The sequence below is a fragment of the Carcharhinus amblyrhynchos genome, chromosome 3 (genome assembly GCF_965287045.1).
Source record: "Carcharhinus amblyrhynchos chromosome 3, sCarAmb.v2.hapA, whole genome shotgun sequence".
NCBI lineage: Eukaryota > Metazoa > Chordata > Chondrichthyes > Carcharhiniformes > Carcharhinidae > Carcharhinus > Carcharhinus amblyrhynchos.
Genome location: NC_137326.1, coordinates 15890533 through 15906879, shown reverse-complemented (window position 1 = coordinate 15906879; position 16347 = coordinate 15890533). Strand labels below are relative to the sequence as shown.

Below are 16347 nucleotides of genomic sequence, written 5' to 3'. Positions count from 1 at the left end.
GTAATAGGCTGTGTGAATAGCTCAATGATGCTAAAAAGCTGGATATTCTACCAGGCGTGACCAAACCAGAACCCAAAGTGGCTAGACGGTTGAAAAGGAATTCTGGAGGGTTATACCATCAGGATTGTCATGATCTGAAAGAAGAGATTTTATAAAAGTGTGCCTTGCTGATGACAATCATACCTGTGAAATTGGAAGGTGAAAAGTTGTTTCCGATAGGACTGCTGACCTAGCCTACGGGTTTAAAGAGCAGCATATTGTGGAACTGTGCAGCTGTGTAATGCCATACATAACTGAGGAAGAGTGCTTTGGTTGTTAGATGCATCTTTGTTGTATTGACTATTTGAAATGAAATTTATCTTGTTGAAGTATCATTTGCCTAATACATGTTTTATTTGTTTTGGTTGTGATTCACAAAGTAAAAGTTACTTTAAAAAAATGAAATCTTGTTAGTGTGGGGATCATTGAGTAAGTTTAGTTATCTTGGTTCACAGTTTCCCCATGGGAGTTATAAACTGTTAGCCAGATCATAGAGCAACACAGTACAGAAACAGGCCCTTAAGCCCAACTGATCCATGCTGACCATGTGCCCTCCCAGCTAGTCCCAATTGCCTCTCATTTGGTCCATATTCCTCTAATTCTTTCCCATCCATGTACTTATCCAAAGGCTTTTTATGGTCATAAAATGGTGCCATGGGTTCTTATCCACCTCTGACTGAGCAGCCCTCCTTCAATACTTGCTAGAATGTCAGTCTTGCTTCAAGCACTTTACCAGAAGCGAGAGTGCTTTCAACTAAGCCATCCAGAGATTATAAAGCATTAAAAATTAATCTTTATTAAGAAAACACAATCACTTGTGTTGTGGGATACGCAGATGGGATGAAGGGCTGGAATCTATTTCAGTGTACAGCTCCAGTTGATTGGATTGTATTGCAGCAACTCACGCTCTCGTAGTGAATCCAATGATTTCGCTAACCTCTTCTCCTTCCACTGAATTTCCATCAGCTGAGAGGAAAACACAGAAAGAAAAACTTCCATTTATGTACTGGCCTTCCCAAGCTATTTCACAGACAATTAAGTACTTCCTAAACCAAAAGAGAAAATGCTGGAAAATCTCAGCAGGTCTGGCAGCATCTATAAGGAGAGGAAGGTGACCTTTTGTCATTGTTCAGGACAGGTAGACAAGGATATTAAGAAGGCACATGGAATACTTGCATTCATTAACCCAGGCATGGGATATAAGAGCAGGGAGGTTATGATGAAGCTGTATAAAATGCTGGTTAGGCCAGAGCTGGTGTACTGGGTGCAGTTCTGGTTGTCCCATTATAGGAAGGATGTGATTGCACTAGAAAGGATACCTCAGGCACTTTTCTGGCCTCCTGAGAGGGAAGATACAACTTCAGTTTAAATTATCATCTGGACAACAATGGCCGGGACTTTCCAGTTCTACCTCTGCGGGAATCGCCATGAGCGAGACAGAGAATTTGATGAACCAGCAAAAAGTCTGTTGACTTTTGGGTAGGCATTTCTGCTCCCGGGGCAGGTGGGAGGGGTAGATCCTGTCCAACAGCTCTGATAGGATAGCACTCCTTGAGTACTGCACTGGAGAGACTACCTAGAACTGCGATTCGAGGTACTGGAACAGGACTTGATTCAATCTCATTCAGAGGTGCGAATGCTGCCAATGAACCACAGCTAACACAGACAGAATTTTTCAATCATTTGCTCAGAGTGCTGGCTAAGATGAGAAATCTAGTGTGAGGCTCATAGACTTCTGCAGCACGGTGCAGAGGAAATCTCACTGCCTTGTCCACGCCAGCAGAGTGGGGCCTAATAGAGCCAGCATCTCTGGCAATCTGTGATAATAAAAGTACCCCCGCCTCCGCACCATCCCCCTGCATCCCGATAAGGAAAACCTTCCCTACAACTTGTACAAGGACAACCCTCTCCAACAACCATGGATTAGGGAGAACCCCCCCCCTACCCACAGACAAAAGGTCAATCTCTCCCCCCTCCCCCCACACCACGGATAAGGGGAAAGCCCACATCACCCCCACTACCCCCCCTGGGAGCTCCCTGGCACTGGCCCTCAAGTGCTGGCCCCCAGCACTGTCCCTGTCAACAGCAGTGCCAGGGTGGCAGAAGACAGTGCCAGGACAGTGCCTGGTTATGTCCCTCTCCCCCTGGGGTCCACACTTACCTGTGCGTGCCTGGAGGGGTGGGGGAGGGGGGGTTCCCTTCATTTGGTTCCCATTTTGAAATGGCACTTGGAAACCTCACCGACAAGGGGAGTTCCAAATATAGGGAGACCATACTACGAAGAAGTCTGCTAATTATATTAACATTTGTTGAAATAAGGTGCCAGCCTCGTTCCAGCACTGGTGAGGAGGGGGGAGAAATAGAAAACGAGATCACACTGGCGAGATTCCCGTTTTCTGAATCTCGCGAGAGTTTGGGCCAACGTCGAAGAACAGTACAGCACAGGAACAGGCCCTTCAGCCCACCGTGCCAACTCAGATGCCTCTCTAATTTAATATCTTCTTGCCTTTACGTGGTCCATATCTGCCTATTCATGTATCTATGCAGATGCCTCTTGAATGTTGTTATAGAGTCTGCTTCTCCCACCTCCTCCTGCGATGCACTCCAAGCATTCACCACCCTCTGTGTGAAAAACCTGCCCCTTGCATCGCTTTTAAACTGTCCTCCTTGGCACTGGTGACAAATGGGGGACACAAAATCTCGGTAAGGGCTTATCTGGAATTAAGTTCAGGTGGGGGTTTTGCGTACGAGTTGAAGCTGTGATGAGAATGCAGAGGAAGACAAGAAGAATGATACAGAAATCTCACATCGACTTAGAGAGTTAATGTCCTTCACTATAAAGAAATGTAGCTTTAAATAAGATACAACTGAGGAATTAAGGAGCAGCTTTAACATTGAAAGCCCACCAGCGAATATGGATTATGAATTTGATCTCAGTAAATTTCTTATCAGTTATCATCTGTTATGTTGGAATATTGAAAACTAGTTCATTCTGAGGTTTCGATGCTTAAAATGATGTTAACTGTTATGTTCTGTTCAATATTTAACACAATCACAAATCATCTTTTGAGAAAACACTAGCCCTTTCTCTCTCCATAGAAAGAATAAAAGAAATACATTGCATGATTGACTGAACTAGCTCAAATACTAAATATAAGAAACATCAAATTTACCTCCAGAAAGTCTTGGGGTGATCTTACAAAAACAATTCTAAGTACCGAAGGAGTGTGAATACAGGAGAGAATCACACTCATTTTTGGGGGAACTTCCAGACACAATTGTACAGCACTTAGAGAAAGAAAATGAAGTGAAGTGTGACTCTCGCCAGTAGGGGGAGTGGGCAGAGCCTATTCAATCCAGGAAACCGACTATAGACTGCTCAGAAGTATTGCGTAGGCACCACAATCTCCCAGTGCACTGTGTACAGTGTATACACAATGCACTGGGAGATCTGTCACCACCACCCCCCCCAACCCAGGACATTGCCCCACCCCCCCGATTGCTCCCCCTGGGCATCACATCCCCACCCGATTGCTGTTCCTCCACATCCCATCGCTCGCTGTGATTCCCCCATCCATCGACCGATCGCTAGCCCTGCTACCCCCTACCGGCCGATTCCTGCTCCGGCCGATCCCCGAGCCAGAGTATCCCCCACCTGCCTCCTCATCATGGCTCCATCCCCATCGTGTCCTGCCCCCTTGGCCAGGGTGCCAGGCAGGCACTGCCAGCATCCTAGGGCCCAAACAGCACTGTCGGCCCCTGTCCCCAACCACCAGGAGGCTTCAATGGCCTCCAGTCCCACTGGCAAGGTCATCACATCAGATCCCTGTTGGTGGGACCAGTGTGGGGATCCTCGCCGGTGAGAACCTCGACTGGCAAGGTCGTTAAAGTTAGAGAGCCCAGGCAATTGTGTCTGGGACTCACTAATTGTATTAAAATAACCTCAATAAATCAGCAGAACACCCTTTCCGGGCATGAGGCTGATTATGCCAGCAGAACAGGGCCAATAAGATTGCGAGAGGCTAGAGAACGGGTGTGAATTTGGTTTCTTCCCTCTCTCCGGATCTTACCAGCCTGCCACGCTAATTGTGAGATTGCCCCCATGGTTTTGAACAGTGGTAGGGAAGTGGCCCGGGGAAAGGTTCGTTATTACCTGACCAGCTCACCTTTTTATTCTCATCTCGGATAGCTTGAAGGAAATGGGTACGGGCGCTCTGTTTCTCGAGGTCCACAAGGGTTGCCTGTCTCTCCGCTTCCCGTGCAGCCTCTCCCTCTTTGGCACGATTGATCAGGGCGTAACGCTGAGACTCCCACTGCTGACTCATCTGCCACTTCAGTAGTTGCCGGATCTCGCGTCTGAAGCAGGAAAACGTGGAGAAGGGTTTCAATTAGCTGATTGAACATTGCTTCAGCGAGTCTTTGACTTGCAATATCCACAGCAAACACACTGGCTTTCAAAATAAGTAAATATGACTGTAACACAACATTCTGCACTCTCTCCTTTCCTTCTCTATGAATGGTATGCTTCATCTGTATAGCATGCAAGAAACAATACTTTTCACTGTATACTAATACATGTGACAATAATCAAATCAAATCAAAATACAGTTGATAAAAACAACAGAGAGATGTGTGTTAAGAGTATACTGTGTATGTGAGGGAGCTGAAAGTGGGCTGCTGAAGAAGTAACAGGCCTGATTTTTAGGAAGTGGGCAGATAAACATCTTTAGGATGCCCCAAGGGATTCTGCAGTGAATGAATTATTTCTGAAGTGATGTTACTATTATAAAGAAAAATATCCCAGCCAAACTGTGCACAGTAAGGCCCCACACATAGCCATTGAGAGACTATGGCTGGAATTCTCCAGCCCTTCACACCCCGTCCCTGCTGCCGGCAAGGGTGGAGAGTTTGGCACTCAGCCACTGCATACACTGCAGTGGGACCGGAGAATCCCGACTGTGGGACGATGTTGGAAAATCCGACCCTATACCTTATGATAGTGGAGTGATTAATGGTGGCCAGTACGTGACAAGAATTCCACAGTCCAGTTTTAGATGGTGATCCCCCTGGACAGACAGATGAGGAATCAGTACCTCCAAAGGTGATGAAGATTCTGGCTTTGGATTCAGATGCAAACCCACACTACCCAACTCAAAGGTACTATCCACTGAGTCAAACTCTTGTTTCTTGGTCGGGTTATCAAAGAAGATGCATTTATTGAACTGATGATGAAGGATTCACCAAACCCCTGTAATTTGAGCCTACTGCCTACCAACACTTCCGATAATACTGTGCCTTTAAGAAATAAATTTTTATTATGTTTCTTGTCAGGGGTATGTTTAAAATTCAGCTCTGTTTTACACGGTATTTGTCTAGGCAACAGACAGCTCAAATGTTGAGAATGCAGAATAATAACTGATTTTAGCTAAAGGTGCATTTGTCGAAACAGAATTAATGCATTTGTGTTTACTTAGTTTCCTTGAGGTTTCAGAGTAAGGTTTTGATTAGGTTGATTGAAAGAGACAGTCATATGCTAATGGGAAGTGGATGCAGGAAGATACATAGTTTGTTCTTTATTTTGCAACAGTCAGTTTCTGCCTGGTCCTGAAAGAAGCAAAAGGTGTCTTTCTGTCTCTCTCTGAAGGCTACTGTTTGGGGCTGTCAGAAAATTTTTGTTTCTCTCTGTCTCTGTCTCTCTCCAGAGTTGTTCAGAAGGCTCTAGGACTGTTAACAAGTACAAGTATGTAAGTCTGTGTGTTGCTAACGGCCTTTGAAGAGGGGTTTTAAGTCTGTAAGAGAAATAATGCTTAAATTGGAACTCAGAGATAAATTAGCAGTTAAGAATTGCATCTCAGCATGTTTAGATATTGTTAAAATTGGTAAATGTTAAGCTAATTCATTTGTTATAGTTAAACCGTATTGTTAAATAATGTTTGTTTTGATAAAAGCTTCCTGGTGTGTCAATCGAATCACTCCTGAAGTAAAACACTTTATCTTCACACTAATACCAAAATAGAAAATTGTTGAGGTCTAATCGAACTTCATAATCTACCTTGGAGTCTCTGATCTGATTGCTAACATACTAATGAAAATTTCAATACAAAAACCCTACAGACTAACTGGCAGTTACTATCCCCTGTTCTCTTACCTGTACTCCTCCTTCTCAGCAACAGATCCGTAAAATGGGCGCTGCCAGCTCTGATGGTACCTGTAAAATGACAATAACATTGATCGGTTTACAAGATGATACTATAATACGTCCAAAACATCAGGGGTGAAATGCTCCAGCTGTTCACACTGGTGGGATTCTCCACTCCCGCCAGCAGTGCACCCCCACCTGCGGATTTCCCGCCAGCATGGGGAGGACATCAATGAGAATTTGACAGCAGTGGGACCAGAGAATCTACCGGTTGGGAAACACAAGGTGGGGGGGCTGAAAAACCTCACCCCAAATGTGCAGAGTAGATCCACGTGGGTTCACTGGGATTATGAAAGAACTCACTAGTGGTGTTAAGCGTACTATTTAACCATTCAATATAAAATGGAAAACCAATGTAGTGAAGTTGTTACCAAAACTACCTGCGAGGTAAAGGACAAAAATAGCATAGAAAACTGAAGCAGGAGGAGTAGGCCATTCAGCCCTTCAAGCTTGCTCCATCATTCATTAAGATCCCACCTTCCTCCCCATAACCCTTGATCTCTTTAGCCGCTAGAGTTATATCTAATTGTTTCTTGAAATGACACAACTACTTCCTGTGGGAGGGAATTCTACACATTCACCACGCTCTGGGTGAAGAAATTTCTCCTCACCTGAGTCCTAAAAGGTTTATCCCTTATCCTCAAACTATGATCCTTACGTTTGGACTCTCCCACCATCCGTAACATTCCTTCTGAATCTAGCATGTTATGAACAGAGCTACATAGTTGCAAAGCCAACCAAATTGCAGCAACTTTCATTTGCCCTCATCAAGAATGATAGTTGAAACTAAGGGGAGCGGGATATTTGATGATGGACCCAACCTTCCCCCATGGAGAGTCAAGCATGAGTGCAGGAGACAAGGCCGATGTGTTGGAAGCGATTTCAATAAAATATATCAAATGGATCATCATGCGTAGCCTTCCCCTGAGATTACTGCCTTTGGAGCTGCCTGTATCTAGTCAAATCAGCTCAGTCCATCCGTAAGGGAGAGGCGATGGCCTAGTGGTATTATCGCTAGACTATTAATCCAGAACCTCAGCTAATGTTCTGGGGACCGGGGTTCGAATCCCACCATGGCAGGAGGTCGAATTTGAATCCAATAAAAAACATCTGGAGTTAAGAATGACCATGAATCCATTGTTGCTTATTGGAAAAACCCATCTGGTTTACTAATGTCCTTTAGGGAAGGAAATCTGCTGTCCTTACCTGATCTGGACTGTATGTGACTCCAGAGCCACAGCAATGAGGTTGATTCTGAACTGCCCTGGCAAACCACTCAGCTGTATCAATCTTTACAAAGTTTCAACAAAGAAATGAGACTGGATAGACCATCTGGCAAACAGCCCTGTCCTCCTTTCCAATATCTGGTGGCTACCGCCAAAAGTGGGAGAGCTTTCTCAGACTAGTCAAGCAACAGCCTGACATAGTCATTCTCACGGAATCATATCCTACTGATAACACCCCAGACACCACCATTACCATCCCTGGAAATGTCCTGTCCAAGCGGAGGTGGCGGCACAGTGGTGTACAGTTGGGAGGGAATTGCCTTGGGGGTCCTTAACATCGACTCCGGACCCCATGAAGTCTCAGGTGAAACATGGGCAAGGAAACCTCTTACTGGTTACCAGGGTCCATCCTACTTTGGCTGATGAAGCAGTGCTCCTTCATGTTGAACAGCACTTGGAGGAAGCACTGAGGGTGGCAAGGGTGCAAAATGTACTCTGGATGGGGGATTTCGACGTCCACCACCAAGAGGGGCTCAGCAGCAGCACTATTGATCGAGCTGGTCAGGTCATAAGGGATATAACTGCTAGACTGGGGTCTGCAGCAGATGGTGAAGGAACTAACAAGAGAGAAAAACGTACTTAACCTCATCCTTACCAATCTGCCATCTGTCCATGAAGTATCGTTAAGAGTGACCACTACAAAGTCCCATCTTCACATTGAGAATAACCTCCATCATGTTGCGTGGCACTATCACCGTGCTAAATGGGACAGACTTCGAACAGATCTGGGCATCCATGGGGTGCTGTGGACCATCAGCAGCAGCAGAATTATACTCCAGCAATCTGCAACCTCATGGCCTAGCATATCCCTCACTCAATCATTGCTATCAAGCCAGCGAGTCAAACCTGGTTCAATAGAGAGTGCAGGAGGGCATGCCAGAAGCAGCACCAGTCATACCTAAAAATGAAGTGTCAACTTGGTGAAGCTACCAAACAGGATTACTTACATGCCAAACAGCAGATGATAGACAGAGCTAAGTGATCCCACAACCAACAGATCAGATCTAAGCTCTGCAGTCCTTCCACATCCAGTCGTGAATAGTGGTGGACAATTAAACAACTCACTGGAGGAGGAGGGGGCTCCACAAATATCCCCATCTTCAATGATGGAGATGCCCAGCACATCAGTGCAAAAGATAAGGCAGAAGCATTTGCAGCAATCTTCAGCCAGAAGTGCCAAGTGGATGATCCATCTCAGCCTCCTCCAGTGGTCCCCAGCATCTTAGATGCCAGCCTCCGGCCAATTTGGTTCACTCCATGTGATATCGAGAAACGATTGGAGACACTGGATACTGCAAAGGCAATGGATCCTGATAACATTCCGACAATAGTACTGAAGACTTGTGTCCCAGTGCTTACCGCTCCCCTAGCCAAGCCCTTCCAGTACAGTTACAACACTGGCACCTACCCAGCAATGTGGAAGATTGCCTACACAAAAAGCAGGACAAATCCAATCCGGCCAATTACCATCCCATTGGTCTACTCTCAATCATCAGTAAAGTGGTGGAAGGGGTCATCGACAGTGCTATCAAACAGCACCTGCTCAGCAATAACCCGCTCAGTGACACCCAGTTTGGGTTTCGCCAGCATCACTCAGCTCCTGACCTCATTACAGCCATGGTTCCAACATGGGCAAAAGAGCTAAATTCCAGCGGTGAGCTGAGTGTGACTGTTCTTGATATCAAGGTTGCTTTCGACTGAGTGTGGCATCAAGGAGCCCTAGCAAAACTGGAATCAATGGATATCAGGGGGCAAACTCTCCACTGGTTGGAGTCATACCTAGCACATAGGAAGATGGTTGTTGTTATGGAGGGTCAGTCATCTCAGCTCCAGGATATCTCTGCAGGAGTCCCTCAGGGTAGTGTCCTGCGTCCAACCACCTTCAGCTGCTTCATCAATGACCTTTCTTCCATTATAAGGACCAAAGTGGGGACGTTCACTAATGATTGCACAATGTTCAGCACCATTCGAGACTCCTTTGATACTGAAGCAATCCATGTTCAAATGCAACAAGATCTGGACAACATCTAGACTTGGGCTGACAAGTGGCAAGGAACATTGGCGTCACACAAATGCCAGGCAATGACCATCACCAATAAGAGACACTCTAACCATTGCCCCTTGACATTCAATGGTGTAACCATCACTAAATCCCCAACTATCAACATCCTTGGGGTTACCATTGACCAGAAACTCAACTGGACTCACCACATTAACACAGTGGTTACAAGAGCAAGTCAGAGGCGAGGAATACTGTGCTGAGTAACTCACCTCCTGATGCCCCAAAGCCCGTTTGGTGATGGCAATGCCACTGAATGTCAAAGACCAATGGTTCGAATTTCCCTGTTGGAATTGGTCATCGCTCAACAGTTGTGTAGCATGAATGTTACTTGCCACTTATCAGCCTAAGTCTGGATGTTGTCCATGTATAATGGATACTCACCATTTGCCTGGAAGGTTACGGTATAACATACCGGTGAAACTCAATGCCATCCATAACAAAATAGCCAGGTGGATTGCCACAGGAATTAACATCCACTGCTGGTGTATTATGGCTGCAAGAAATGCTATTTACAGAGTGCACTCACCTTCTTCACCTTAGAAATAAATAGAGGCATAGAGTACAAAAACCATGGTGAACATTTGTAAAACTTAACTGGAATATTGTGCCCAATATTTTTGGAAGGATGTAAATGCTTAGGAGAGGATTCACTAGCATGGCTCCAGCTCCCCAGTTATGTAGGTAGTTTTGAAAACTCGGGTTGTCTTCCTTTCAGAAGGGAAGGTTGAGAAGAGATTTTATATGTTATTGGACTGATAAAATTTCATAGAATCCCACAGTGCAGAAGGAGGCCATTCAGCCCATTGAGTCTGCACTGACCACAATCCCACCCAAGCTCTATCCCCATACCCCCATGCATTTACCCTAGTTAATCCCCTGACACTAAGGGACAAATTAGCTTGGCCAATCCACCTAACCCCGCACATCTTTGGACTGTGGGAGGAAACCCACGCAGACATGGGGAGAACATGCAAATTCCACACAGGCAGTGAGCCAAGCCGGGAATCGAACCTGGGTCCCTGGCGCTGTGAGGCAGCAGTGCTAACCACTGTGCCATCATGCCAGTGTTCAAAACCATGAAGGGTGTGGACCGAGAGGGAGAAACTGCTTCCATTGATGGAAAGGTTGAGAACCAGCGGACACAGAGTTAAAGTGATTGAGAAATGAACCAGAGGCAATGTGAGGAAAAACATATTTCCTCAGTGAGTGGTTATGATCTCCAACAATGTGCCTGAGAGTGTGGTGAGGGAAGGTTCAATCATGTCTTCCAAAAGGGAATTGGATAATTACATAAAGAGAAGATATTTGCAGGATTATGGTGAAAAGACAGGGGAGTGAGGCTAGCTGAGGAGCTCTCTGAGTTGGCATAGACTCGACGGACTGAATGGTCTACTTCTGTGCTGCATGCTCTCAATTAATGGGATGCCTTGTGGTACAGTAGGCAGTGTCTTTAACTGCTGGATCGGAAGTTCCATCTTTTTGAGTCCAACGCCAGGATTTGTCGGCCACAGACGAAGCGTTCAACATGGTTTAACAGGCTGATAGTCACCTTGGAAAGCCTTCCATCATTTCCCCCACTATTCCCCAAAGAGTAAAAAAACAGTGTGGGGTGACGATGCGGTAACAACAACTTAACTACTCTTTCGCCATTAGAATCTCCCAATCATAAAACTACTCCTATCAATAAGGACAAGGGCAATAATGCCATGGAAACATTGTCATCTGCAAGTCAAACAGTATCCCAGTTTAGGCATTTATTATTATCATAGAATCCCCGCAGTGCACAGATTCATCACATCGAATCTGCATCGACAACAATCCCACCCAGGCCTTATTCCCGAAATCTTATTTATCCCACTAATCCCTCTAACATACACATCCTGGACACTAAGGGACAATTTAGCATGGCCAATGCACCTAACCCACACATCTTTGGACTGTGGGAGGAAACCTGAGCACCTGGAAGAAACCCATGCAGACACGTGGAGAATGTGCAAACTCCACACAGACAGTGACCCAAGCCAGGAATTGAACCCAGGTGCCTGGTGCTGTGAGGCAAGAGTGCTAACCACTGTGCCACCCCAGTAAGTTTCAGTCTTGCTGGGCTAAAGTCCTGGAATTCCCAACCTAACACCTAGGGCTAACGGGAGGACTTTGAATAGTGTGGAGGAGCAGAGGGATCTAGGTGTATGTGTACATAGATCCCTGAAAGTTGGGAATCAAGTAGATAAGGTTGTTAAGAAGGCATACGGTGTCTTGGTGTTCATTGGTAGGGGGATTGAATTTAGGAGTCGCAGCGTCATGTTGCAACTGTACACAACTCTGGTGCGGCCGCACTTGGAGTACTGTGTGCAGTTCTGGTCTCCACATTACAGGAAGGACGTGGAGGCTTTGGAGAGGGTGCAGAGGAGGTTTACCAGGATGTTGCCTGGTATGGAGGGGAGGTCCTATGAGGAGAGACTGAGGGATTTGGGGTTGTTTTCGCTGGAAAGAAGGAGGCTAAGAGGGGACCTTATTGAAACGTATAAGATGATTAGAGGTTTAGATAGGGTGGATAGTGATAGCCTTTTTCCTCGGATGGAGAAAGCTAGCACGAGGGGGCATGGCTTTAAATTAAGGGGGGGTAGTTATAGGACGGATGTCAGGGGTTGGTTCTTTACCCAGAGGGTGGTGAGGGACTGGAATGCCCTGCCTGCTGCAGTTGTAAATGCGCCTAGTTTGGGGGCGTTTAAGAGATCTGTGGATAGGTTTATGGACGAAAAGGGATTGGTTTAGATTAGTGGGTCAGTGTTTTTTTTTAAAAAACTGGTCGGTGCAACATCGTGGGCCGAAGGGCCTGTTCTGCGCTGTAATGTTCTATGTTCTAACTGGGGAAGCACCATCAGCAAAAGGACTACAACCATCCAAGGATAAGGCTCACTACCAGCACACTGCTGTTTCCTGGAGTTCTACCGTGTAAAAGTGCTTTAAGTTCATCACTTGTGGAGAAACATTTGTCCTGATTAAAGTGTGATCGGGAACTCCTTATGTGGAGCAGCAGAGACCTCCCACTCTGATACAAAAGTCAAACACTGGCACACTGTGAAAATATAAAACTTAAGTCTGGGTATTGTGTGTTGATGTGGATATGCCGGCGTTGGACTGGGGTAAACACAGTAAAAAGTCTGACAACACCAGGTTTAAGTCCAACCGATTTATTTGATAGTAGACTCACGAACTTTTGAGGTTTCCCTCTTCGTCAGGTGAATGGAGAGTTCTGGCCTCAGACAGAGCATATAAAGCACAGACAGTTTACTGATTACTGATTAGAATGCGAATCCTTACACCTAACCTGCTGTTCAAGTCCTAAAGTGGCTGACAATGTGAGTGGAAGGAGCACTGATCACAGGTTACAGAGATGTGTGTTGTCTCCAGACAGTACAGTAAGTGAGGTTTTGCAAACCCAGGCAAGTCACGGGGGTTACAGATAGTGCGACATGAACCCAAGATCCTGGTTCAGGCTGTCCTCATGTGTGTGGAACTTGGCTATCAGTCTCTGCTCAGCGACTCTGCGTTGTCATGTGTCGTGAAGGCCGCCTTGGAGAATGCTTACCCGAAGGTCAGAGGCTGAATGCCCGTGACCACTGAAGTGTTCGCCAACAGGAAGGGAACAGTCTTGCCTGGTGATTGTCGAGCGATGTTCATTCATTTAAGACTTGAACAGCAGGTTAGGTGTAAAGATTCACATTCTAATCAGTAATCTTTAAACTGTCTGTGCTTTATACGCTCTGTCTGAGGCCAGAACTCTCCATTCACCTGAAGAAGAGCTTAACCGCAAAAGCTTGTGAGTTTACTGTCAAATAAATCAGTTAGACTTAAACCTGGTGTTGTCAGACTTTTTATTGTACGTTGCCACAACTGCAGGAAGAGAGATGGACACCAGAGGGCACTCCTGCTTACTTCAAGAAACATCAAAACTAGAACAAACCATCCCACCATTTATACTGATAGAGGCTGATCATCAAATTCAATATCCTGATTCCCCCTTCCCCTTGTATCCCTCGATCCCTTTATCCCCAAGAGCTATATCTAACTTCTTCTTGAAATCACACAATGTTTTGGCCTCAACTACTTTCGGTGGTGGTGAATTCCACACATTCACCACCCTACAGGTGGAGAAATTTCTCCTCACCTCTAAAGAGTTTACCCCTTATCCTCAAACTATGACCTGCTAGTTCTGGACTCCCCCCGCCATCTGGAACACTTCTGAATCTAACCCTGTTAGAATTTTATAAGTTTCTATGAGATCCCCCCCAACTCTTCTAAACTCCAATGAATATAATCCTAACCGACTTAGTGTCTCCTCATATGACAGACCTGCCACCCCAGGAATCAGCCTGGCAAATCTTCGCTGTACTCCCTCTATAGCAAGGACATCCTTCCTCAGATAAGGACACCAAAACCACTCACAATACTCCAGGTGTGGCATCACCAGTGCCCTGTGTAGGGTGGCACAGTGGTTCGCACTGCTGCCCCACAGTGTCAGAGACCTGGGTTCAATTCCTGGCTTGTGTCGCTATCCGTGTGGAGTCTGCACATTCTCCCTGTGTCTGTGTGGATTTCAGTGACTAATGTGCGAGGATACCAAGGTCTCGCTGTGTATCCACCTCTCTCAATTTACACCCATTCGAGTAACAATCTGTCTTCCTATTACTGCTACCCAAGTGGATAGCCTCACACTTATCCACATTATACTGCATCTGCCATACAGATGCCTACACACTCAGCCTGTCCAAATCATCTCTGCATCCTCCTCAGTGCTCACCCTCCCACGCAACTTTGTATCATCTGAAAATTTGGAGATAATCCATTCAGTTCCCTCTTCCAAATCATTAATATACAATGTGAACAACTAGGGTCTTAACACACATCCCTGTGGTACTCCAGTAGTCACTGCCTGCCAATCAGAAAAAGGATGTGATATTTCAGTATTATCCTCATGTGATACAATCAGCTGTTTTTTTGCCCTTACCATGTCTGTTTCTACCTCAACTTGAGATAGCCATCAACCAGTTCAGTGCACCCTTGGAATCTTATATCTCCAAGTATCCTTCTCAGCTGAGCTGCAATATTGGAACATCAGAACAAGGTGCAAGGGTAGACTATTTGGTCCTTCGAGCCTGCTCTGCCATTCATAAAGATCATGGCTGATGTGGTTGTGTTCCCAACTCCACTTTCCTGTCCAAAACCCTTGACCCACTCAACTACCAAAACTCGGCCTAAATCGGCCTTGAATAAATTCAGTTACTCTGCCTCCACTGCTCTCTGGGAAAGAGAATCACACTGATTAAATAACTCATTGAGAGAAAAGAATTCTCCCCCATCCCACCCTTATTCTTAAACTGTGTCGCCTGGTTCTAGTCCCCTTCACGAGGGGAGACATCCTCTCAGCATCCGCCCTGTCCAGTCCCTTCAGGATCTTTGGTAAGATCACCTCTGGGTATGGGTCCAAGCTGCTCAACTTTTCTTCATAGATAAGCCACACGTCCCAGGAATGAGTCAAGTGAATTTTCTCTGAACTGCTTCTAATGCAATTATATATCTTTTTCAAAAAAGGAGGCCAGAACTGTGCACCGTATCCCAGATGTGGTCTTACCAATGCCCTGTACAGCTGCAGTAAAACTTCCCTAAGTTTCTATTCCATTCACCTTGCAACAAACACCAGCACTACATTTGCCTTCGTAATCACTTGTTTATCTAACTTTGTGATTCATGTTCCAAGACGCCCAGATCTCTCTGTACCACTGAGTTCTATAATTCTCCTCATTTAATAATCTGTTTTTCCATTTATCCTGCCAAAGTAAACGAGCTCACATTTTCCCACATTAGACTTCCCCTGCCAATTTCTTGCTCATTTATTTAACCTGTCGAGATATCCCTTTGTAGACTCCCTACCTCCTCTTGACAAGTTACTTTCCGGCCTATCTTAGCGTCATCGGAAAATTTAGCTACCATACACTCGGTCCCTTCATCCAAATCATTGATACAGATTGTAAATGGTTGGGGTCCAGCGCCGATCCTTGTGACATTTCAGTACTTATAGCTTGCCAACCCAAAAATGACCCATTTATCCTCACTTTCTGCCAACTATTAGCTAACCAATCTTTTATCCATATGTCCCCCTTCACCATACTCCACTATCTTTGATGTGGTACTTTATTAAATGCTTTCTGGAAATCCAAGTACACCACATCTACAGGTCTCCCTTTATCCACCTTGCTTGTTACTTCCTCCAATAACTCTATTAAGTTAGTTAAACATAATCTCCATTTCACAAAGCCATGTTGACACTACCGGATCACATTATGAATTCCTAAATATCCTGCTGTAACTTCCTTAATAATTAGTTCCAGCACTTCCTTGTAACAGGTTAACTGGCCTCTTTTCTGTCTCCCTTTGAATAAAGGTGTTACAAGATCTATTTTCCAATCCACTGCAACCCTTCCGGAATCTAAGGAAGTTTGGAAGATTATCATCAATGGATTTACAATGTCCGTAGCCACTTCTTTTAAAAATGTAGGATGAGGTCATCTGCTCTGGATTTTCTGTAACTTCATTGCAGTGTTAATGTAAGCCTACTTGTGACTAGCAAATAAGCTTTACTACTCTTACTTTCCTTATCAGCCTTTAGATCAAATAGTTTTCCTAACACTTTTCCTCCATAATGAGTGTTTTAAATTCCTCCCTCAGGTTCACCTTTTAATCTTCAATTATCTCTATAA

At 45.3% G+C, this 16347-nt stretch overlaps 1 protein-coding gene across 2 annotated transcripts in view; it reads right to left on the bottom strand.

Moving 5' to 3' along the window:
- Positions 1 to 838: 838 nt before the first annotated feature.
- The window catches only part of LOC145341343 (uncharacterized), a 32079-nt gene continuing 16570 nt past the window's right edge, over positions 839 to 16347 (bottom strand). For both annotated transcript variants that reach the window (XM_080186262.1, XM_080186263.1), the window contains exons 4-6: positions 6188 to 6247; positions 4206 to 4395; positions 839 to 1005 (exon numbers count right to left, since the gene is read on the bottom strand). In XM_080186262.1, coding sequence (XP_080042388.1) covers positions 895 to 1005; positions 4206 to 4395; positions 6188 to 6247 — 361 coding nt within the window. In that variant the 3' untranslated portion in view covers positions 839 to 894. The remainder of the gene's footprint in view (positions 1006 to 4205; positions 4396 to 6187; positions 6248 to 16347) is intronic.